A 25,559-nucleotide genomic window follows, 5' to 3' on the forward strand; every position below is an offset into this window, starting at 1 on the left:
CACTGGAAAAAGTAAGTTGTTTCTCTGGAGTATGATTTGAGTGTGCACGAGACTCGAGCTGCTGCTCAACGTTGTAACGGTTTCTAAAATTCCAATCTTGTTATTTCTCTAAGCATGAATTTTTATTCTTTTAAGCTTGTGATATATCCTATCCTATGAAGTAGTTGTTTTTAGACTGAATGTAGCTAAATTTCCGTTCTTAAAAAATGCTTTTGCTGTGTTTATGATATATTAAGTAGCAGTAATCTATTGGTACCTAATAATGAAGTGAGTAGCAGGCTCTTTTGCTTTTAAATATAGTTCTAGACTTTTACAGCAGTAGAACATTAGCGTTCAGAATTACTATTATTATTCTTTTACTGTTTGGGGAAAAAAAAATCATCAGCATTTCATTCCAAGTGTATGTGGAAATGAAAAGTCTTATTTTCATTACCTTACATGTTCTCATCTGTGATTGTAGGGCATGACCAAGAGCTAACACATTGTTGTACACATCCCACCCAACGTCTTGTGGTGACTTCATCACGCGATACAACCTTCCGTCTGTGGGATTTCAGAGATCCTTCTATCCATTCTGTGAATGTCTTTCAGGGCCACACAGAGTAAGTGACAGTTCCTTCACAGATTTTTACAAGTTCCAAAAGTATAAATGTATTCAGTTGCTAATCTGGACAAAACTGTTCCTGTGCTCTTTTTGAGGTACTAAGTTAATTCCTCTGTTTTATGAGACTTGATTTTCACAGGAACCCTTAACTGTCCTCCTTCAAATGTAACACAGCAGTACTTAATTTCCAAAGCAGCAGCCAGGGCTCATGGTGTGATGTTGATTATATGGTAAGTCTAGATAAAACTCCTTACAATTAAAGGTAATTTAAGATGTGAGGGTTCCTTTTTGGCATTTCCTAGATCTGTAGTTTAGTGATATTGCTGTAAAGCAGTTCATCAAGCAGAGTACCTCTGCTTGTCATGATACTCAATGTGGTATAAAGGTTAATTTTATGGAACCCCTGGAAAAAAAACCCACAAAACAAAACAGGATTATTTTTTACTCTTTAAGCTAAAGCTCCTAATTTGTACATAAGAAGCTAAAGTAAGGACACTGATTACCATGTCCTGTCTAAACTGGTTTTGGTGTAACATTTTTTTAGTTGCCAATTTTGGCTTTAAATTTTTACACTGGCTACTGTTGAATATAGGCAAATGTAGTAATGAAGATCAATGTTATGGTGTTGATTTACTTTTCTATTAATCAGGCTTTGATTACTGGAAAGTGCAGGAGTCACTTTGAAATACTTTACCCAAGGAAGCGCATCTAAGATTTTTGAATGTTTGAATTTCACTGTTTCAGAAACAAATTCCACCTCCCATCTTCAGAATAAAACAAGATTGTTAGCCCTAGCTCAAAACAAACACTACAAATATTTATTCACGTTTCTGCTTTTTGTTAGTTCACGTGTGTAGTTTGCATTATGACTGAGTTTCAGTATCCACTTTCTCATTTTCCCAGCTTTTGGCTAACCTATATATAAGTAACCCCCTCCTTATCATCCCTTATCATAGCTTCCTGATAGAAGAGTAAGCTTAATTTTGTGGTCTGCATCTTAGACTTGTTTCATGCCATCATTTTTGTGCTCTTCTGTTGCTTTTTCTAGAACGACTCATAAAAGGTGGAAGCTTTTGTGTCCATTGGTGCCTCTGTTTTCTTCTGTGCTCATTAATTGCTTTGTCCCAGGACATTTTTTCAGAGAAAGGAACACAATTGACATTAGTGTTTTTCTGTATTCATGCTGAGATCTGATGATGTTGATCTGGGGTGATGGTGCATACTGTAGAATCTGTTAGCTGGTATTTTGGCCTCTGTCACTGGAACCTGTAAACTCTCAGGGAGTTTATTTTTTATGATTGGAATAGACCTCTAACAACCTCTTAGGCCACTCTTATTCCAGCTTTTAATTGTCTTCATATATGTGTTTTGTCTGTTGTATCATCTGTCTCCACTTCGTTCTTTGAATGTATGAGTTCTAGTATTGACACAAGCTTTTCACCAAAACCACTCTTAACTTCTAAGAGTCCCAAAACTGACCTCAGTGTTGAGGTTGTTCAGCTCTCTGTTTTGTTGGAGAGGTGGTTCTGTTATGGAAGAGGAGTATTTACTGAGGAATACAGTCAGGGGGTAGACAGGAGCTTGGTATCCTGCAGTGAAGGCATACTTTGAGGGATTTTATTTTTGGCCCACTGTTGTACTGCCTGTTGGCAAAATAGTTTTCAATGATGCAATGCTATAACAATATTTTCATGTTAAGCAGCATGGAAGAAACAGTTTTATCTGTTGACTGGAAAATACACGCACACACAAGACATTTTTTGGCTTTCCTGAATGTCTACTTGAATAATTTGCCAAGTTTTTAATATTTTGATAGGCTCTTGGCATCAGTTCTGTAAATTGGATGTTACAGTCATTAACGCTGATGATTTTAAGTACTCAACCATAAGCTTTAACAGCCTCTTGCTAAGTAGTACCTGATGCATAGCTGTCTGAAGCTCATAGAGCAGCTGGTTTTTTCCTCTGTATTTCACTAGATCAACTCCTAATGCATTAAACCACTATAATTAGATGCCAAACATCTCAATCATGAGGCCAACATACAGCATTTGTGTTGTAGCCCCCAAAATCTTACTCCATCCTAGCATCGCTTCTCGCAACGGATCCAAACCATCACCGAATCCTTCAATGCTCAGAACTAAGTTTCATTCCCTCGCACCCTGCTTGGCGCTGCCTTCCACTCGCTTCTCGTCCGGATACTGGAAAACTCCCGGGGGTGAGAGGTGTTCACTGCGCCGAGGGGCTAAACCGGGGCCGGGCCGGGCTGTCCCGTCCGGCGGAGCTAAACCGGGGCCGGGCCGCGCTGTCCCGCGGCGCCAGCAGGTGGCGCCATCGCCCCGCGCTCCGCCCGCTCCCCCCCACGCACACAGCCTGGCTGTGGTCAGAGCCCAGAGCCCCCGGTGCAAGTGTTTTGTTCCCTGCAATACTGTGCTTTCTGCTTGCTGGCGTACTAAAGGCATCCGCGGGTCGTGTAATTTCAGCTCTATTTTCAGTAGCCTTAGAGAATTAGATTTAAAATTTAGTCAAAATGGCACATTGTCTTGTAAAATGTATAAGAGAATGATGCTGATGTGTTGAGATACTAGTGAATTCTGTTATACTATAATTTTATGAAGTTAATTGACATCCAGAACTGGGAAGCAGTTGCTGTGCATTGCCTTGTACTGTAAAATGATGTTCTGTCAAAACGTTAAACTTTTTGTGCCTCCCTAGTTTGAGTTTGTCTAGCTTCAGTTTCTAGCTACTGGATTTTACTTTGAAGAGTATTGTTTCCTCTATGAATAGATACTTAGGTGATGATAAAAGTTTCCTTTATTTTCCTCCCTACAACTTATTAGTTCTTTTTTGCAAGTTACCTGTTTTGCCTCAAAGTGTGTTTTCCAATATATTTTGACATTTATATATCCGAAGACCAAGTTTAGTGCATTGGTAGTACTGCTGCATTTCAAGCCTGCATTTGGCTGAGACTTCAAAGTGCATTAAGGTCTTTTTTGAAGTTCCTAGGGAAGTTTCCAAATCTATAAACATTGCTTCTTTACATTTTTCTTATATGTGAATGTATCAGTTTAGTACATGACTTATTTGCTTGTGCCCTGCTCCCAAAGTGTTAAGAGTGTTTTGTCATGTTTTCTTTTAGGTTTGCCATGTTCCCAGTTTGTCTCACCTACTTATTTACTGATAAAAAAATGACATGGTGTGAAAATATGAATTATTTTTTGCTTAAATATAAATATTTGTTATTGTCTGATTTTGTGTGAGCTGCAGTAGGAATTTATATTACTAGTACTGTTAGTCCCCAGTCACATCCCTCTATGAGATGTTTAACAGGGCCCTGGGAAAAGGTTGTATTTATATTATCAGCTAGACACTTACTTGCTCCATGTTAATTGAATTTACTTCCTGAGTTAAAGCCTCCAAAAAATTATATTGAGGTGTCAAATTCCAATGCCTGTTTCCCAGCAGATACTGCTTTAAAATGCATGCTTGGGAATGTATATCACCAGTTGTTCTATTGAAAAATTATTGAATTTAGAGCTCTGCAAGTTGAATTGCAATGACGCTCTGAAGAGTGAAATGCTACTGGCATTTACATGGTGATTTTCACTCCAGCATCACTTCTGCTTTTGTTTGCTGACCCCAGCACAGCTGTGTCTTGTCAGAACTCTGGAGGCCATTCTTTTTCCAACCTGCTGACCTAGTTGAAGTTCTTGCATTGACATTCTCTTGTATATGTGCTTGGTAAGTTTTCCTGTCTCTTCAAGTGTTCTGATGTGCGGAGCTTTCTAAAATGCTCATATTGAACATCTCTACCATTTGTAGCTTCAAAACCACCTTAGTCTGTACAGACCTAGTCAAATACTTCACAGATTTTCTATTTTTCTGACAATTTAGTAACATGGGAAATAAATGAATAACCTGTTGGCAGCAGAATACTTGTTAGCTAGAGGGTTCATGTACATCTTTTAAATCATACACTGCTTTATTAATATATTTGTAGTAGGTAGATGCTTATATGCCGTGAAAAGTTCCTTGGTAAATGTTAAAATGTTTTGTTTAGTGACTGTCAAAGATACAAAGTGCTTTGGCACATATCTCTTGAAATGCATGAATAAAAATGTTCAGGACTTCCAAGTCTGGACTTGCAAATGCCATCATTCAAAGAGTAAAATGTCTTCAGAAGCAGCTTTGGGTTGCTATCCTTAAGTGAATATCCTTTGTTGATGCTTCTTGATTGTTCAGTATATAGTTATGCACCAGCTTGTCATGGTGATTAAATACATTTTTAACTTAAAAAAGAATAATAATAATAATAATAATAATAATAATAATAATAATAATAATAGAGCAGGTATTTTTGACCTAGCCAGAAAAAATTGCAAAGTTTGTTTATGATATCTCAAACATACTGTTCTTTGTAGCTCAATTTAGCCAGTACATCAAGCATGAATGTGCATTAGCTGTTGAATCTATATCTTTGTGTTACTTTTTGGAGAAACTTGGAGAGAAGATTGCTGAAAGTGTATCTTATATTATTTCTGATGAAGTGTTGAACAGGGTGGCTTACAGCACTTTCAAACTACTGCATATTCCTTCTCCTTTCACTCTGGTAGTGGGGTAGGGGGGGATAGGAGGACAAAAGGGAAAGTTCCTGTTAATTTGCTGTCTGTATTGCTCTGAATATGCAGCTGGATGGCGAGTCCTTCATCTTGAGGACTATAAGATAGAGAATTGCAAGCATATCTTGCTTCTTCGACTTTCTATTGTCAAACTCCTATGCTTGCTGGAAAATCTAAATTAAAAAATGTAAAAATACTTAAGCAGCAGCTGATTAGGATGCTGGGCTGGATTCTGACATTTAGTGAATTGTGAGTTAATGTCAAAATGGCATTCTGTATCAAAAGTCTAATAATTGCTTTAGTTTTGTGGACACTCGAGTTTGCCAAGGTCAGCTGGCTTTCTCACATTCTTTATTCTGCAAGATCTAATTCTCATTCCCTGTTATGTGTCTATCTTGTTCTTGAAAGACCAAGTGATGACAGGGGGGAAATGCCTGCTCTTCAGGCAGCAATGTCATTAGACATCCCTGTTGGAAAGTAGTCTTTTTCTAGATAGCCCAAATATTACGAGGTCACTAGTAGGTATTCAGATTCAGCCTTCTTGGTGAAGGTAAAACATCACTAGATGTAGTCCTAAAAATGCAAGTTTTGCACCTCTGGCTGAAAGCTGTGCTAGCAAAGGGAGACTTTCGTGCCAAAGAAAGTTTCACAAGTTGGATGCTGTCAGTAGTGTTCAGTGAGTGTTAGCTTCCTTAAAAGGGAGTCCTGTTTTCGCTTTGGCTGTGAATGCCATCAGTGATGCTTTGTCTACCATGTTTCTCTTGTTTCTAATCCAAGAATGCCTTAGGCATTCACCATGTGTAGATCTCTCAGTCCAGCTTCTGTAAGAAATGCAAATTTCTTCTGATGAAACATTCTGTTTTCTCCCCAAGCCTTACTGATTAAATAGATTATTCTGATACTACTGTTAGTATTCCTACCTTATTCTGTCTGCTCTTGCATTTCACTGAAAAATGCCCAAAAACTGCCTTTCAGATGCTGTTCTGATCCCTCACTGACATGTGCATGTTCTTTAAATGAAGATTATGGCCTGGGCTTTAAGCTTTAGGGTTAAGGTTTTTTTATTTTGTGCTTCAAAGCATAGATGTATAAAAACCTCTAGGTTTACATTTATTAAATACATGTAACAGTGCATATTAAGGTTTCAGCAGTTTTATTTAGAATTATTAGCAGCCTTATTAGCTGATAGCTGAAGCAGACAGCTTTGAATTTGTCTAACTTCCAATTTTGATAGCTTCTTTGTGAATCTGTTTCAGGACAGACTGGGGCCTAATCCAAGTTACCTGTCTTTGCTCTCTCTCACAGCTTGAATACACAGTTTTCTGTTCGAACCTTCCCCCAGTGCAACTTTTTGTACAAAAATGTACTTTATAATTGTAAAGTTGTCCAGGCAACTTTGTTACTATTCTTGTCCTAATGAGTACCGAGAAAAACAAATGCTATGGATGTTCTCCACTTCCTGACAAACCTTCTTTTGTTTATATACCTACATATATCTATGTATATAAACTTGAAGAATAGATACTTAACCCATTTTTCTGTATAGATCTATGCATACCACTTTCTGTAAGTTTTATTGTAGTTACAGTGAGTAGAAAGCTAACAGTTGAAGCTGTTTATTGCCACTTGGCTTTCGAAAGTAGACTGTCTTATTGTCTTCTCTGTACCAGTTTTGACGAATCATTGTTTGCCATTTGATAGACTTAAGTTGGTGGTAAGGTTGGAAAGAGTTTATTACCCTTGGGAAGGTTTTGATGTATGTGGGTTTGTGGGGTTTTTTTGTTTTGTTTGTGTGTGTGTGTGTGGTTTATGGCCTTTTATGTTTGTTATTATTTTTTGGTGGTGGTTTTTTATTTTGTTTTTTTTCAGTAGATTCATGCATTTCTTCTTTTCACCTGCTGAGAATAACTTGAAAGAAAATAGAAAAGAAAAAGATTTTATTAGGCTCTTGCATGTGCACATAAATGTACCATGACTGGGTTTGTATGCTGCAAGAAGCTAGTATTAAAATGTTTACAGGGAAAAGCTATCATCAAACCAGGAGGGAATGTGATGTTATGGGTTTCATATTAGAGAGATTCTGTAACTACTCACCTTTTCTATTTTTTTTTAAGTGACAATAGTTAGACTTTCTCTGTTGTGAACTGACTTTTGCCATCTTTATTTTAATAGAATAACCAAAACTCTCTGGAGTTTAAATCCTGCTTCCTGTAAATGGAATATTCAGAGATATTACAGAGAAAATCAATTGCAAAGAGGCTTTGCTATAGGAAATACTCCTTGGAGTTCTAAGTAACTACTCTTACTAAATTCTCTACTATCTAACCAACTATGCACACTTTGAATAGGAAAGAAACAGGCTGCAACCACTGTTTCGAAATTCTGCGAAGTGAGTAGTTCCATAACTGTTGTTGTGTGTTAGTATTTGAATAGTTTGAGTAAATAAAATTACAGCACTATCATGGAGTTGCTGAAATGATGAAGAACCAGTTTGAAAGGTAGTCATTTGATAGTTGTATTTCCTTTATGTTTTTCAACCTTTTCTGTTGTCATTGGCTACTTGCTCATGGAAAAATTGCTTCCTAAGTAATAAATAAAAAAACCAAAGAAACTACTGTTTAAGCTGTGAGAATAAGTGGGCTTTTCTTTGTGTTCTGTTGCAAAGAGCAAAACCCTTTATAGTGTGTTTTCGTTCTAAAGCTTACATAACAGAGGCAGCAATAATGCAAGGATAAATTAACCTTTTTTTTATCCCACCATAAATGTAATTGAATTGATTTTTAAAGATACCTGCACCTTAACTAATTTACTAACTTGCCATTCAGTAATTCTCATCAAATCTAGTGATTGTTTTCAATTCTGTATAATTTTATTATCTTAAGGCAGATAGAGAGGAAAGGAGGTACTGGCAGTTTTATCTAAATGTCATGAAACATGGATCTCTGGAATAGACATTGTTGATTTAAACACTAAAAAAAAAAGACTTTTCAGTGCTAACAGTCATCTCTGAATTCTGCTTTACCCCCTTCTGTGTTAATTCTTTCATGGTTTGTTCTTAACGTTTCTCCAGTTGGAAGAAAAACCTCTGCTGATAATAGGAGATAAATCTGCAGACAGACTTAGAGGATTGTATGTGTAGCTTTTTTGAGAATCAAGTGGGTCTAGCACCTCTGAAACCTGAATGCACAATAAGACATGGAGGTATTGGTGTGCCCATCACCTGGGACTCCAGTGACCAGAGCAGTTGTTGCCCTTTAAAATGAGCAAACTGTTGTGTGGATCTTGAGGTTTTAAACCCAGGTCCTGGCTTCCCTACAGGCTGCAAATTGCTCTGCGTGGGGATATGCTTTGTTGTCCTAAAAGAAAGGAAACTCTTGTGCAGGGAAAGCTGTCCCAAATACTGCATCCTTTAGGTTTTGTTCTTGAATTTTACTGATTAAAATGAGAGAAGCTTATTTAGGCACTCAAATTTTGCTGTTTAACTACAATTTGGGATATGTTGAATACATTTATTTGAAAGCTGTGTTTTAGTCCATTTTCTCCAGAACTTCATCCAGTGCACAGGTTAATGCTCATGAGTAGGTGCCTTTCCACAGGTATGAAAACGTGTCGTCTCCAAGTGTTCAGTGGCAAATCCCAATATAGGTGGCAAATCCCAATATATGTTGCAAATCAAAACGGACAGAGCAGTGTTAACTTTTTTTTTTTCCTGTGGTGCATTGCCAGTAAGGGCTCTGCATCAGCATTTCATGGTCCAACATTTTCAACATTTTTTTTTTCTCCCCTCATCCTCCCCTATGTGTGAAATTTCAGCAGATTGTTATGCAAAACAGTTTTGTGTCTCAGTGTGACTGGGGAGACAGCTGTTCGGCCTAATGAGGAGTGCTAGCTCTACAGTATTTCTGTTGATTGAGACCCACGGAGGGAGCAGGATGTTCGAGGCCAGGCAGTGGTGTGTGGTGAGGAAGTGCCACGCTGTCAGCTGGAAGTACACGCTCGGCTGCTCCCTATGACAAGATAAATGAGTTTTGCTGGGGTTTGGCGGAGGCTGAAGCTTTTCTGGAGAATAGTTGTAGCACACCAAACTCCCTGAGGGACCTACGGTTTGAATTGTCGTAAGACTGCTTCCTCTTTGCCAGTTTTTTTTTTTAATGTCCTACAATACCTGTCATCTTTTTGAGTTATTAAAAACCTAATGTCTTCTAGCATTCCATTAACACGGGGTCTGATGATCTTTTGTTGACACTTTTTACTAATTTAGCCACGGGGATGTTAACCACGGTTTTAGATGGGTTAGAACAAACTGAAGAGTAGTATTAACAGAAAGTAAAAATAGCTCCATGAAAATGCAGAAAGAAGTCTTTTAATTTTTGTGGTGTGGGTGGGGTTAGGGAGGCAATACTTTCAAAAGGTTACTTATATATTGGCTGCTTTCTTCCCAAACAAACTTTGCTTCCCTTTCTTCTCATCTTCCTCTTTAGTTGGGCTGAAATCTTGTATTAGTTTTTAAGTAGGAAATGGCCTTTCTTCTTCTTGATATTTTGTCTCAGTTAGAAAAAGACAATAAAAAGAGACCAGATGCATCTGTCTCACCTTAAGAGATATCCCAGTTTGGAACAGCAGGGGAGACAAAGCGTGATCTGTAATGCCTAAGAAAACCTTGCCCATGTTTTCTTAAGTTGATAGTGTTGAACATGCTCTTGAGTTTAAATGTATGTGTTTTTTAAAATATTAACTCAGTATATTCAACTTAAAAAAAATAAAACCAAACAAAAAACCCACAGCTGGTCTTTACTTAGATGATGATCTAGTGCCAATAACCGTCCCCCGAGTTGCCAAGTTTGTGCAAGACACATTTAAAGATATCACTGGAAATAGCCCAGCAGCCTTCTGTTTGCCTCTCTCCCACTCTCCAGTCACCAGAGAGTGCTACTGCAGAACTTCATTGCATTTTTATTGTACAAACTCTTTCTTGGTGTACCCAGTAGTATTGGAAGGAATGGTTAAACTGGATACAGTACAGAAAAAAATCTTGTTTTCTTTTGAGAGTCTCTATTTTTACAGGACCAGTAAGAGTCGAGTTAACTTAGAGTTAGCATCCTGTTTTCGTGGTGATAGTTTTGAAAGTTTGCATTTGATAAATGATGTATCTAAGAATTAGAGAACTTTGTGGTCGAAGAAACTTAACTATGTTTGACAGTGATAAGTGATGAAAGAGAACCAATCGAGATGAAAGAAGCTGGGAAGTTATGGAAAAATTCAGTATTGGAGTGTTATTTTAAGACAGTTTCACAACATATTCTAACTGTAACTGGAATAAAATGTGTGATGGGAAAACAGATCAGACTTGTGTGCTGGCAGCAGAATATTAAAAGACTGTATATTCACTCACGTGGAGCTTTTCTATGACTTCAGTTCCTTACACTTGTGTACAAGGAAGTCTCCCAATGTTTGTGCAAAGTATAGAGATACAATAGTGAATTTAAAACTTACAAACATTGTTTCAAATGTGCTACAGTGGTGTAGAATTCAGTGAAAGTCTGAAGCATTTTACTAAGGTATTTTGTAGCTTCTATAAAAACTAGTGAGGAGAGAAATGCAGACTTTGGTAAATTTAATGGAGATCAGGCAAGTGGAAGAAAAGTTCTGTTCTAAGAACATACCAACCCTATTCTGCAGTAATTTGGCTATGTGGATAAGTTTTCTTCCTGAATGTGGAGGTGCTTGATGAAAGAGACTCATCAAGTTGTGGCCTTCATGTGTGTTTTAATTTTTTGACTCTTGGTTCATGAAGTCCAGAAGATGAGGTAAAGACCTCTCAGTTCTTACTGTAATCATCTCCCTGGTAGCTTGGCTGCATTCTAATAATGCATTAAGAAACTTGGTGTCATGAATAAAGTGGGTCTTCATCCTAATTAAAACTTAATTCGGTGTCAATTTAAATTAAGAGGCTTGCATAAACTGGTCCATTGTGGCCTGGCTAGTGCTAATCTCAATCAGCAGCTTGGATAGGACATGAATTCAGATTTCTGCAGAACAAGCAAAGTGACAGTAATAACTGACAACTGAAATTAGAATTACTAAATTCTGAGAAATTGATGTGCATGACCCAAGTTACAAGATAGGTCGTTAAACAAAATGTGTGGAAACAGAGTTGAGACACTTTTGCTAATGATTTTAGGGAGAGACAATAATGCTTTGTTAGTATATTGTGTGGGCAGGAAATAACTGGTTATGAGATGGGAATTCACATAGTACTAAAATGGATATGGTAGTACTAAAACTTTAATTGGTTAATATGAAATAACAGGTAAAAGGTTTAAAAAAATCAGCTCATCATCATGAAAACTATTCATTTGAGCTCAGGAGTATATTGTTCTCACAAAGTATAAAATACAAAGATAATAAAATTCTAAAATAAAATAATTTATATAATCTCTTTGGAAAGTAATATGTTGTATTTCCAGTTAGAAATATTCTTGGGAGTCTTTTTCTGACTGCCCTTAAAATGGGTAAAATTTGAAGAACTGTCTGGTCATTCTTACTACTACTCCTTGTCATTTTTTTATCTGACTCTCAGACACTAGCTACTTGTAAAATAGGAATAGAACTAACAATTAGAAATTACTAGATTGCTGTATATTTTACTAGTGGAGGCTCTCTGTATGTATTACAGCATGTTCAGATGTGTGTACAAAATAGCTCTAGCTACATCTCAGGTATTTTGGATCTCTTGGTATCTGTGCTGTGAATGACAACTGCTTGAGGTAGTTCTACAGAAGTTGTTTGGAAAGAAACAAAACTTGACTACTAGTCTCAGAACACTTGAGAGGAAGAATTGTGCTGTATGCTACTAATGAAATTTTGGTTGTCTGGTGAACCTACTGGACATGAATACAGAACTTCAAAATGAATTAAGGTTTCAAGACTAGACACATTTAGCTCATATTAGGATTAGTGGAATATGAGCGATGCCCCCAGAGTGACTGCCTTCTGTTGGGCTTCTTTTCTTAGCACTTGGGCCAGTCAAGCCCTGTGATGTAACTAGCATGGCTTCTTGTAAGAATATTTTTTATTCTAAAACACCTCCTTGGAGTTTTTTCAGGTTACTTTTTTTAAAAAAACAAACACCACAACAAATCAAAACAAAAAAACCCTCACAAACCAAACTACATATTATAAAGGAAAGACAGGAACAGAAAATAGAACTTTAAATCAGATGCTAGTTTAACAAAGAACTTTAGAGCTTGATGTCCTTCTTTTCACTCCTGATTCTTTAGCACTGTGACATCTGCAGTTTTTACTGTGGGAGACAATGTTGTTTCTGGGAGCGATGACCGTACTGTAAAAGTTTGGGATTTGAAAAACATGAGGTCTCCTATTGCAACGATCCGTACAGATTCTGCTGTCAACAGGTAAGCAGAACTCTGAGTTCCTATTTTTCTTAATTCACACTTTCTTAATTAGTTCTTTATTTCTTTCACATGTGGGAATGTTGAAAGCTGCATCAGGGGAGGTTTAGCCTGGACATTAGGAGGCATTTCTTTACTGAGAGGGTGGTCAACCACTGGAACAGGCTTCCTGGAGAGGTGGTTGATGCCCCAAACCTGTCATTGTATGAGAGGCATTTGGACAATGCCCTTAACAACATGCTTTGACACTGAATTGGTCAGGCAGTTTCAACTGAAATAGTCTATTCTATTAATTCACTGAATATACATTTAATTTTAGTCACTAGAAAGTAAGTTGAGATTTACTACAATTTTTAAAAAGGTCTGATATGTTTTTATAAAATGCAGATGTAATCAATGTAATCAGTTTTTCAGTATATAGTCATATTGCTTTTTATGAGCTTTTTTTTGCATGGATTGCAGATGTTAAGGCTGTTTGAGCATCCAATAAATAGAAGACACGTTAGTGGTTTAATACTTCTTTTCTTTTTTTACCTGTGAATTCTAAACAGGAAAAATTCACCTGTGTCATTTCTCATAAGCTTAAACTTGTCCTGTCTGTCTGCCAGGCTCACTGTTTTCTACATAACCTACTTTTGTCTCTTCTGTCCAGGATTAACGTATGTGTTGGCCAAAGAATCATCGCCCTCCCACATGACAACCGACAGGTCAGGTTATTTGACATGTCAGGAGTGCGACTGGCACGCCTCCCTCGCAGTAACAGACAGGTAACTGAATGTTTATAGCCTTAAAGTATGTCTGTTCTTTTCTGCAAGGTTAAAACTAGGATTTGGTTTCTCCAACTTAAAAGCTGAACAAATGCTGGGAGATGCTTGTCTGTGTAAATATGCTGTTGTTATTGAAAATGACCATCATGCAAATAAGTAACATGTTGTGAAGTTTTTTTACTGGCATTGGAAATGATGTTTCAGCTGGATTTTGTCATAATTTTTTCTAAAGTGAAACTGAAGTGAAACTAATGTCTTCCTTCTCAACGACATGGAAAAAATAAGTAAGAGTGTTTCAAATGTGTTTTAATGTCTTGATATGAATTGTACCAGAAGAATGAGTATGAGGTTTAATGTGTTTTTTTTGTTGTGGGATATTTTTTCAGTTGCACCTGAAATTTTTTATATAAAAAAGATAAATAAGTAGAGGTCAGTTTTCTGAGCTTGCATTATGGTTTGGTGATAGTAGGTTTTTTTCTTCCATGTTTATGAGCATAAATTCTTGAAATTTAGTAGCAGGTACTAACCTATCCTTGCTGCAGCCAGCAGGTTTTGTGCATTTGTGGTGCTATTTAGCATGGCAGGCATCACTAACAGAGCAAATTAGACTAAGTTAAATTAATTGGATTATATCACTTCAATAGGCTTTTTTGGGTGGATTCAGCAGGTCTTGACAGATTTTAGGAAGGGGTTTTGAAACTTAGTCTTTTTTAGTATTTTTCTGTTTTGTTTTTTTTAATCTATGGTTCAGTCTTGTATTTTTTTTTTCCCCTTCAGTATTTCCATTCAAGCTGACACTGCTGAAATCATAGCAAATTTTATTTTTTTTTTTCAGTTAAATTAAGGTCAAAATCCTCCTTAGGGCATTTTTATTAGTATTAAATTTGAACAACAGACAAGGCATTGCTTTTCCTTAGTATGACATTCCTCCTGCTATACTATTAGCCTTTCTGAATTATGAATGTGGTGGACACTTAATCTTGCAAGTTCATGACAAAGTAGTTGTATTTTAATATTGCCTTTATAACTAAAAATGCTAAAATCAAAACTCAGTTTGCTTTTGCAAATAAAATGTAATTAGATAGCAAATACACCTTGGGAAACTCAAAAGTTTTGCTGCATGTGTTTGTATGTTTCTGTTGTTATGGATCCAGTGCTGGTATTAATGAGTCTCATTGTTATCAAGATTTTTACCTCACAGATGAAAATAATAATGACCTTTGGGAGTCTCAAAGACCATTTGTAAAAACTAGTGTGAGCATTAGCAAGTTTGCATTTTGAGCTGCTCTAATTTGTTGACATAGAGGCTTTCCAAATATATTCTAAGTAATGACTGTTGTCTACTGACCTGTTGCAGGGCCACAGAAGGATGGTGTGCTGCTCAGCATGGTGTGAGGACCACCCCATATGTAACCTCTTCACATGTGGATTCGATCGTCAGGCTATTGGCTGGAACATCAACATCCCTGCTTTGTTACAAGAAAAATGAAATGCTGGGAGAAATTTTGTATTTTACGTTGCCATGGACACCTACACTTTTGCAGACTTTCCTGAGTACTGGTCTGCAGTTGCTCTAAAAGCTCTTCCTGAAATGGAGACTTCAGCAAATGTTCTTGTTACCGCCTTGTGCACAGTTTGCATGAATTGTACAGAAAATGTGATTTTTTTAAAAATTAGTTTGTCTTGTGTATGAACTCTTATATTTTGGCATCCACTGGTCAATATGTTCACTGTTGCATAGAGCACATGAATGTTCATAAGTTATTTAGCATTTAATAGATACACAGTAGGGCATTATGTTTGTGACATAAATGTGAAACTTAAGTAATTAATGTAGAGAGTATATAGCAGTCTGTTACATTTTTCCATGACTCTGCATATCTGCCTTGTGTTAAAAAGAATCTGCAGGGCTAAAACTTTGAAATGAAGTGTAAATTTCACTAGTTGTATGATTGTAAACATTTTTCTGTTTGCATCTGATTTGGGATACTTTTTTTAGTGCTGCCGTATAGTGCAACTTCAACTCCATTCTTGTTCCAGCTCCTGGAGAAACAGTAGATTTGAGAAGGAAAATGCAAGCAACCTGTAGTGAGTATAGACTGCCAGGTTTATTTGGAATGCTTTTTGTACTTTTAAAAAAGAAAAATACTCATTCTGCCTTTCTTATTTAAAGTGATTCTAAAATCATAACGTTTCATACTAACAAATTCCAGAATATTATGATTCTAGTCACTGAAAACTAGTCAAGCAAATTTTGAAGCACTTTAGTTTATAGCTATTGTTATAAACCATTTATGAAAGTTTAACTTTACCAGTGAATGTGAGCTGACCTTTGTAAGAAGGATTGCTTCTTCTTGGTGATCTGCCCAGAAAGGAAGAAGGTTTTTTGGGGGGTTGTTGTTTGTTTTTTTTTGGTTTGGTTTGGTTTTTGTTTTGGTTTGGTTTTTTGCCTTTTTTTTTTTTTTTTTCTAATATACCTGCTGTGAGCATACTTTTAATTGTGTTCACTTCCCATATTTTTATTTTGAGCCAGCAATACAAAGTAAATGAGTACTACCTCAAAAATGAATGTTGATCAAGATACGTTGAATCTCTCTGTAGCCAAGAAAAAAGCACTTTTGGTCCCTGGCTGAAATACCATCTCTGATATGAGAGGAAAGACAATCATGCTAAATGTGATCCTTAAGATAATTAAGACTTAAAGCTAATGGAGCAATGTGATAAGTAAACATCATCTCTCCCCTTTCTGGTCTCAGCCGTGGCAAGGGCTGCTGGAGTTCTGTTGCAAAATGGGATAATTAACATAGGTCTCCCTTCTTTCTCCCAAATGATCTTACTCTGGTTTTGCTCCTCACTGTGCTTAGCCTGTTAAGCACCAGCAGAGGGGTGTTACACCTCTGCTGCTGATTATGTAAGTAAGTGAAGGTGGCAGCTGACATCTTCAAAAGAACAGAAAGGCTGCTGCAGACAGACACATCTTTTTAGCTAAGGGGAGATGCTGCCCCATCGCTGACATATCACAGAGGAAGATGCAGGGTGATAGTAAGCCAAGGGTGGACTCTACAAATGGAATAATGGAGTTTATGGTGGGTTGGCATAAAGTAAGTATTAGGAACTCCAGCTCATGATCATGTGAAGCTGTAGCCGTGCTCACGTCCTCTACAGCACTGTTCAGAATGACATTAAGACAGATGGATTAACTGGTTCTCCTGTTAAGTAAAATATAGTGGCATTGGTGTGCAATGGGATGAGATGGTGAATACATCGATTGTAGGGAAACTGGGGTCCTAGAAATGGGTTTGGAGTGTTACACTGAGGAAGCCCAAAGTGTTTAATGGAGAATGTGTATAGTATCTTTATAGTACAGGCCATTGTGTTTTTCTCATTGCTCCTTTTTTTTTTATATATATATTTTTTTTTAAGATACAAGATATATACAGAATTGTACTGAAGTAATGTTAAAATACCAAAACTAGTGTGATTGGAGAAAGCTGCTGCAGAGATAACAAGGGGTAAAGGATGGTATAAAAGTTTATTTTTGTTTGTTTTTTTTTTTGTTTCTGGGTTTTGTGGGTTTTTTTCCCCTCTGGCTTTTAAACTCTTGGGTAAAACCATTTGATGTTGGGTTGCAGGTTGTTACAGTTTGACTTAATTATTTAAGAAAAAGACCCACTTTTTCTCTTAGTTGACCGAGAGAACTTCACACAAATTGATGCTGTTTAAAACAGAGAAAATGTCTCTCCAGCCCATGCAAGCACTTCCTCCAGCATGGTCTACATGTGTAGTATCTTGAGCAATGACTATCCTTTTGTTACCTGAAGGATGAGGGTCGCTGGTGTTAATCCTGCTAAACTAAATTGTCTGTTTAAGCTATTCTAATACATATGTAATACAGGACCACTAAACTCTATGCAGTTTAATCATCATTGCTGCAAACTTTTAACATCACCAGAGGGACCATCCTCTGGCACCAGGAGTGGGCTGATCACAAAATTTCACTTTGAAAAAAATAAACCAAACAAGGTGCTAGGGCCATGTTCTTATGAGCAGGCTAATACTTCAGTCAGCAAAATGATCACCTAGCTTAATTTTATATATTGTACTGAAGGTTAAGCTGAAGCTGCTATTCCCCTTGAAGCAAATCACACATGAGCAGTGGTAGTGAATAATATTACAGTGACTAAATACGTGGAAAACATTTCATGGCTTTGGATGTTCTAAAGAGTGTTTTTTGGCACTGAGCAATGTCCAGCATTTCATAAAATGGAAGAGAGTTCCAGTTACAGTTTCAGTATTGTGCAGAATTTCACAGAAAACTCATCACTGAGCATAATCAAGCTCCTGTGTCTTTCAGGCAATGTATGTCAGTTTTCACAAGGTTTGTGTGTACTTTACAATCAGAAAGATCTGAAATGAAAAATCTTGTTTCCTAAATCTGTGAAAACCACCTTTTTGGAAAAAAGAATTTATAAGTTATGTGGAACCACTTTTTATTATTTTGCTAATTTGTTTTTAGATGTAAAATGTTTTTCTTTATTATGATTCAAAAGGCATTAAAACATTCAACAACTGGGATTTTTTTGGAAGTTGCTGTTCTGCTGTGTTGCATTAAGGTTGCTATTAATCTTAGTATTTCACTTTGATAGTAGTCAAAGGATCTTCTTATTCACTTTCTACTCTTTTTTACTAAAAAGTTGATTTTCAAGGCATTGATGGGCACAGGTCTGAAAGAAGGCAAGGTCTGTCCCTTGCAGTAGGACTTCTGTAGTGCACATAAATGGTCATGCTGCCAGTAGAGTACAGACTGAAAAGGTACTCAGACCTGCATTTATACTGTCTTCTCGAGTTTTGTATGGAGAAAAAAAAAAGGTAATTACTTTTTGCTGTGTAGGTTATGCAGAAGTCTCCATGTAACTTGTCACAGTGCTCTGTAAATTGTTACTGGTATGAAATCTAAACCAGTTTTTAAATGTTTAGAATACAGCAAAAATATTGCCAAACTTCTCTGGTTGGGGAACCTCACCATGAGTTTTTCTGTAGATCAAGATAAAGGTTGGTTGCTTATTGCACCCATATTATTCAAAACATCAAGCTTTACAATGTTGAAATAAATCCCAAAGAGCTCAGTGTCATAGTAAGCCATGTCACTGGGTTTTGGATGCTTAGGCAGAGTGCTGCCTAGCCAGTGCCTGAGAGCACAACATAGCTTTATGCCTGCTGTGTTTCCTTCAGGGAGCTTTAGGATCCCTTATTGCCACATTTTGAGTCCTCAAGAGCTAGTGCTCTGGAAAACTATTATTAATCAGTGTTGCTGTTGATATGGACCAGAAATAAAAGGCTAAAGTTGTAAGGTGGCACAACTGATGTGAGGGCTGGATTGAGATAGAACACCAGACCCTCCTTTGTAGTTGCTTTTAATTGAGGCATTTAAATCAAGTCAGGGCTTATTGCAACCACTTTAAACTTGTAATGCTTGTAAGCTCTATAAATCTTCCAATGACCTGAGTTATATGCCCTTTTTAAAGGCCATTTTTGCTTGTATTTTGGCGGCAGGGGATTTGAAGATGAGTACATGTTGAAGCCCAGATTATTATTTTTTAACCTGTGAGTAAACAGCGTGCACAGAAAGTAATTTCAGGAGTATGTCTGTTCTGTAACCTGAAGCAGAGCTGCAGGAGAACCACTGTCATGTATCACGGTGTGCTCTTTAAACTGGTGTGCACATTTTATTTAATGCTCCATTGAGACCAAAGTGTGACACTGAAAAATTACTGGGGCTTCTGATACTTTATTTTAAAGGAGTGTTGTTACCTTTTCCAATTCTCACCGGTCATAATTTTCAGAACATAAGTAATTTGCAGGAGCTTACAGAAGAAATCCTGTTTAATTCAGACTAAAACCTGGTGAAAATGTACCAGTGGCTGGGAGAGGTGTCACACTGGAGAGGTGTGGAGTTTTGCAGATGTGCTGTGGATGCTGCTTGTCAGTGTCCTCCGAGTGACAATATTTCCTAGTACAGGAGGTGCCATATCTCAGTAGTGAAGAGATAAGGCTGGTGAGCACTTGCAGGATCTAGCCCAAGTGCCCGAATTAGCATTTTAAGGTCCTTGTACAATTTTGGGGGGTTTCTGAGGGGTGGTTTAGAGCTCAATGTAGAATTTAAGCATTCAGACTTTCCACTAAATGGCAACGGTGCCAAGTGTCCGTGTTGGCAAGTAAAATAGAAGGGAGATAAAAAGTAGGAAAAAAGTTCGGGCTTGAACTATTTTGAAAATGGAACCCCTTTTTCAGCCTGGCTGGTGCCTGCTGCCCACTGGAATGACAGCACTGCTAATTAATCATATTGTATGATGCTACTTGGGGCCTCTTTTCCAGCTGCTGGTAACTGCACGGTTCCCCCTGCTTCCACAAAAACTTGTCATGCTTGGTGTTTGCTTTAGAGTTCAATACTGATTTTGTGTGGTTCCCCGCTCCCACTTCCATTTGTCATCTTTCTCCTCTCCCCAGGGTAGAACAAATGTAGTTATTTGTTTATTTCAGTGCATGATGCCAATGAACAGAAACCCTTGTGTGCAGCTTGAGGAAATGAGACCACTTAGCAGCCTTGTGCTGGGAGCAGAGGCTTGATGTTTGGAGCTGACTTTGATGTGAATGTGCATTTTGTCATCTTGTTGGGTTTTTTTCAGTTGCTCAGATGCCAGTTTTTAATAATGAAGTTTCCTGAAGGCTTTATACATTAATGGCCTGGGGTTACTGAAGGTCTGTGCACCTTAACTGATGAGAGAAACTAGATTTGCAGTGATGCTGTAGGTGACTTGAGACATCAGAAAGGAGTAGACAATGATTTCAAATGCTAGAAAAGTTACAGGGAATAGGTCCAAACTAAGGGTAAGGAGTTTGTGGTATAAGCAGGAATGGTGAGCCAGCATTTGAAATATGATTTGAGAGGAAATAATGTTCATACGAGAAACCTAGAGCGGCAAATTTGTGATGAAAGTGTTTAGACTGCAGATGAGGAACATAAATTAAGAAAAATAAAGGGGAATGAAAAACAAGAATAAAAATGAGACAGCTCAGGGAGCAAGGTAGGATGAGAGAGCAGAGTGGTTAGGAGGAGGTGCACATCCAAAGGATGAAACTTACTGGTCAACTGGGGATAAAGTGTGATGGGAAGCCAGAGCCTAGTGGCTGCCTGTGGCTTGGTGAGGGGAAAGGAAAGGAGGGGTGGGAAAAAGTCAGGGACAGCCTGCAGAGTGAAGAGGAGCAGCGACTGAACTTGCTGGGAAACGTGTATTGGGATGTGCTTATATCCAGAGGCTGGTATGGGAACTGCTGGAAGTTCAACATCTTTGCATTTTTAAATAATAGGTTGTTGGTTTCCATACCCTTGGTTTTGGAAAAAAAAAATTGTTGGCTTATATAGTCAAAATGTTATGTATATCCCATCCTCAATTTCAAGTGTTGTAATAGTGCTGACATCACTCAAGTAGCTGATGTATTCACACCTAGGATTCGTAGTCTTAGTAGGGGATTACAAGTATTAAACAAGCTTCATCCTACAAACTCAGGGTGTGACAGCAGGGCATGTGGTTTATTAGGAGTTGCTCCTGGACTGGAAATGCCTTGAAAGAACAATTGATTTGGAAGAAGGAGATGATGTTTTATATGGTTCCTTTGAGAATATGTGGCCAGTCTACAAAGGTTCAGCATTTTAAGCTTGAACATTATTACACAGCAAAATACTCTGAACACTTGCTTTAATTACAATTTGGTCTGAGTTGACTAGGGAATCTCTTTAGATAAGCCAAAACAGAGGCATCCAAATCTATGGATTGCACCTGGGAGATGTTGCTGTATTTTCAGCAGGGACTAGTTCTGGAAAGGTGAAACTAGCCCTTCCTTCACATTTTCACTTTGTTGAGATGTCAGAATTTGAAATCCTCCCTTACAAAGCCAAGTAAGTAGAAAGATTATTTTTGTCTTCAGTGATTTAAATTCTGACTCCAGCTGGCCTCAATGACTTTAAGTCAAAATATACAGCTAAGAATCCAGACAGTATCAGTCTTACACAAAGGTGGTGGTTTTTGCCTTCATCAAAACCATTACCTGATGGAAAGGAGAACAAATAACTGGTTAACTTCATCAATTTAATGTTCTAAACATATGTAGATTTAGTATGTAAGACTTGTAATGAATATTTTTCCCCTACAGTGCTTAATTTGGATAAAGGCAGAAATTTGATTTTAATTTTCTTGTTGTTTATTTAAACCTTATCTAAGTCTTTGCCATGTCTGAGTATTTTTGTGGAACAACGTGTGTCCTGTGAGGCTATAATTGCTGAGCATACAGTAAAGTGAGCAGTCCTAACAAACAGAGTAAAATCTGACAGAGTACACAACAAACACCACTGAAATTGCATTGATAGTGTGATAAAGCCTTGGATGAAAGTATTAGGGAAAAGGGAGAGAAATTAGGGAAAAGGGAGAGAAATTAAGGAAAAGCAAAACTTTTCAGCTGCAGTTTAAGGGTAGAGGGAGTAGTGATGTTGTTGTTATTAATTAGAATTGTTTTTCAGTGTGGATAATTGCAGGATGTGTTGTTTTGACCTTTCATGTTTTATGAAGCTTGCTAAGACTGTCTCTGCCAGAAGACTGTCAAAAAGTTGGATGCTGTTGTTGAGTGGTGCCACCTTCAGAAGTGCTGAGCTCCCATCAGCGTTCTGTGCAGTCTGGCAGGTGGTTAGCAGTTTGGAAAATCAGATTCATGGGCCTAAATACAGATCTAGAAACTTAATTTTTAGATGCTTGCTTTTGAAAACTTTACCCTAATTTTATACATACTTTACGTTGTCGCTGAATTAATGTACTGAAAAGTTCTTGGACACAGATGCACGGTTTACTGAAATATAGGAAAACTAGAGAGATTATTTTCCTTCCCAGATCATAGAAGGATACTTGGGAGTTTACTGTTGGAAAACTGAAGCTTCATTGCATCAGTTTCAGATAGAACTACTTACTGACCAGTAAATAAACATGTTTTTTCAGATGCTCATTTCTCCTCTTGCAAAACATCTTTTCACCCATGCAGAAGTCATAGCGTAAGTTTTCCCTAACAAAGGAAACTGAAGGTTTAGCTGAAGATACATTTTTATATGTATGTATATAAATATAAAATCTCTCTCAGTTCTGCCAGTATTAGCATAACTGAGGAAATAAAGTCTCAACACATGTATTTATAGGGCCCTTACCATTCAAATTGATGCCATATTTCAGAGAAACCACCTGTATGAGGAGTAGGATTGCAGTTCTCTGCTGTGTTTAACCTGAGGACAGCACTGGATGCTCATCTGCAGATGAGCTACCATCTTCTATGTCTAAAAACAAGTGTAACTTAACAGCAGGCAGTGACAGAGAGGAGGTACATACTTGTCTCCAAGTGGTTTTGACCACAAAATGCAACTTCCTCGAAGTGAGCAAGTGCACAGCATTTATTTACTTTGATGCAAGCACAGGGTCTTGGCCTTGAATGTCAATTACTGCATCTGAAATGGCAATGAAATGAAATTTGGTTGTAACTTGTATTCCAGTGAGAGATGAAGCCACACGGAGATGATGTGAAGAGCTTTGCCTTAGACTACAGCTCAGGCCAAGTAAATCCAGGTGGTAGAAACTAGGGAGAAAGAGCTTGTTTTTACACTAGGCTGGCGGAGGAAATGGCGTTCTGGCAAGCTGTCTGCAAAGCTGGTGGTGCACCATCCCTCAGGAGTTCCTTTTTTTTTGGGGGGAGAGACATTTTTTAGAATGCCTTCAAGGATTTACACAGTCTCTTTCCTATGCAATCATACAATCATAGAATATCTTGAGTTGGAAGAGACTCTTAAGATTTATTGAGTCTAACTCTCAATACTTGGACATAATTTGCCCACATTAAACCTTGGTGCTGTGTGCCTAGTGCTTAGGGCTTTATGGCAGCCCTTGTCATAAGGTCTGATTTTACAGTTAGAGGAAAACCAGGCTGCAGGGCTCCTGTATCTGCCTTTTAAATTCTTTATTTTTTTCTTCTCCTTTTTTTGTTCAACTGCAGCATCTCCCGTACGTGATGCAGGTGTGTGTTTGCAGTAGTGTTTTTAATGATTTGATTAATTTTGTCAAACAAGTATTTTATTTTGAAAATCATACTGGCAACATCTTAGAAGAAGCAGCTATAAACAGCTCATCTATGAACAGTGCATTAAAGGAACATTTAAGACCAAGAGCTAGTTAGTGCTGTATCTCTGCAGAGATTAGCTGTGGTTCATGTAACACCACCACTCACAGGGAAAATATTAATATCACCAGGCAAAACCATCCAAAGCCCTGAGTTTTGCTCTGCTGGGAATAGAGGCAAGTAGGTAAAGGTAATTCAGGAAAATGGTGTACAGAATATTAGGGTTATTTAGCCCAATATAATCAATGTTATCATGATACGTAGAAGCCTTAGCCAGGCATAAAGCCAGTAAGGGAGAATTGAAACATCCTGCAAGCATAGCATGGTGAGGGCTGCTCCTATTCCACAGCTGAAGCCATTAGTCAGCGGGTGCTCACAGATGTATGTGGATGTCAGAGGCTGCTCTGAGACATTTTTCAGGCTTCTCAGGCCTTTGCAAGTTCCCTCTTTCCCCTTCCACCTCTTCACACCAGCTTTTAGCACTGCACCAGGCTGTGAGAGCTCCAGGGACAGGAGAAGATGGAGGAATATAAGGAAGGATTTGCAAAGGGTATTGGTAGTGTGAGGCAGAGTCCCGGAGTGTGTTTGGAAATGTAATGAGTGTCTGTAGTTGCCAGGGTCTGGTCAGGCTGGGCATTTTAGTTTGGCTGAGCATGGAAAGGTTCTGCCTTCACAGATAGCATAAAAACCACCAAATGATCTAAATCCCAGACAAAAAAATAAATAAATAAAAAAAATAAATAAATCAAAAAGCCCCAGAAGTGTTTGGTCCAGAGGGGGCACTGAGCTAAAGGTAAGGACTAGGAACAAGGAAGAGTCTGGAGAAAAGCAGCTCTGTTGTACTTCAGCATCAGCTGAGTTTTTATCTGTGGGGAGAGATTAGGGCAGCCAGAATTCAGGTAAAATGAAAAGCTCTGGAGAAAGGGGGGTTTGTGAGCCATCAGTGTATGAGCTCTGCTGATGTTTGCAAAGGAGGTCACCCAGCAGGAGACCAGCCATGTGATCCTGCAGTGCTACAGGAGGATTGTGTCTGATGTCCCCCAGAAGCTCTGCAGGAGCAGCAGAGCCAGGGCTGGTGGCAGAGGGTGGCTGAGCAGGGCACTGGAACAAGGACTCCAAGGAAGGACACGTTGACTTTGTCATGGAAAGCACAAGAGAGGGTGGGAGGGTGGTGTGTTTGAGTCACTAAGGTGAGAAAAAGAGAAGATGAAAAAACTGAGTAAAGTCAGCACCTGAGAGAGAAGAGGAGGAACAGGCTGTGGGACAGGGAAGGTGACATCATATTTTTGCCAGTTTTCTTCTGCAGGAGCTGGTGTGATTCAGCACAGTGACACCCGGGGGCAGGAGTATCTCAGGAGGACTCAGCTGAGGCTGTGGGCGAGTGTCTCAGTTCAGGCAGATTCTGACTGGTGTTTTCACAGGTTGAGAAATCAGGTTAAGTCTTAAAAAAAAAAAGGACCCACTTCCCCAAACTCCTAGAAGGTTTCCATAATTGAAATTTAAGAAAGGCTGGTATTCTTCTTATCAAAGAGGCCATGCTTTTTTTATTGATTACAAGAGGCTTTGCCAAAAGGGTGAGCATCTGTTCTAGTAATCTCATTGGGGATGAGGCCTCCCCAACAGGATATCAACTGTTTTTGCAGTACCACTGTGCATCACCCTGAGTGCTCTAGAAACACTGTATTGAATGTTATATATCTAGAAGTATCTTATTTGTTGGGCTTTTAACTATCCAAACATGCTGCTGTTCTTCCAAACCCCATCCCTCCCAGCAGTGCTTTTGGCCTCAAAGAGCCTTCAGCAATCAAGTATTTGGAAGAGTCTTGTCTGCTTAAATGAGTTTTTACCTTGAACAAATCTAGAGTTGTCTTTGAAATAGATTTCTGTTTTCCCATTAGGAAGCCACAACTGCTGAGCTGTCCCCTTCCACTCTCCTCTCCCTCTCACCAAAAAA

The 25,559-nt window shown here is 38.1% G+C and overlaps 1 protein-coding gene across 4 annotated transcripts in view; it reads left to right on the top strand.

Moving 5' to 3' along the window:
- Positions 1–17,985, top strand: part of WDR37 (WD repeat domain 37) — a 45,738-nt gene extending 27,753 nt beyond the window's left edge. For all 4 annotated transcript variants that reach the window (XM_051612799.1, XM_051612798.1, XM_051612801.1 and 1 more), the window contains 4 exons: positions 461–602; positions 12,501–12,635; positions 13,285–13,399; positions 14,757–17,985. In XM_051612799.1, coding sequence (XP_051468759.1) covers positions 461–602; positions 12,501–12,635; positions 13,285–13,399; positions 14,757–14,888 — 524 coding nt within the window. In that variant the 3' untranslated portion in view covers positions 14,889–17,985. The remainder of the gene's footprint in view (positions 1–460; positions 603–12,500; positions 12,636–13,284; positions 13,400–14,756) is intronic.
- The last annotated feature ends 7,574 nt before the right edge of the window (positions 17,986–25,559 follow it).

This window comes from Apus apus, chromosome 2, assembly GCF_020740795.1.
Source record: "Apus apus isolate bApuApu2 chromosome 2, bApuApu2.pri.cur, whole genome shotgun sequence".
Lineage (NCBI taxonomy): Eukaryota > Metazoa > Chordata > Aves > Apodiformes > Apodidae > Apus > Apus apus.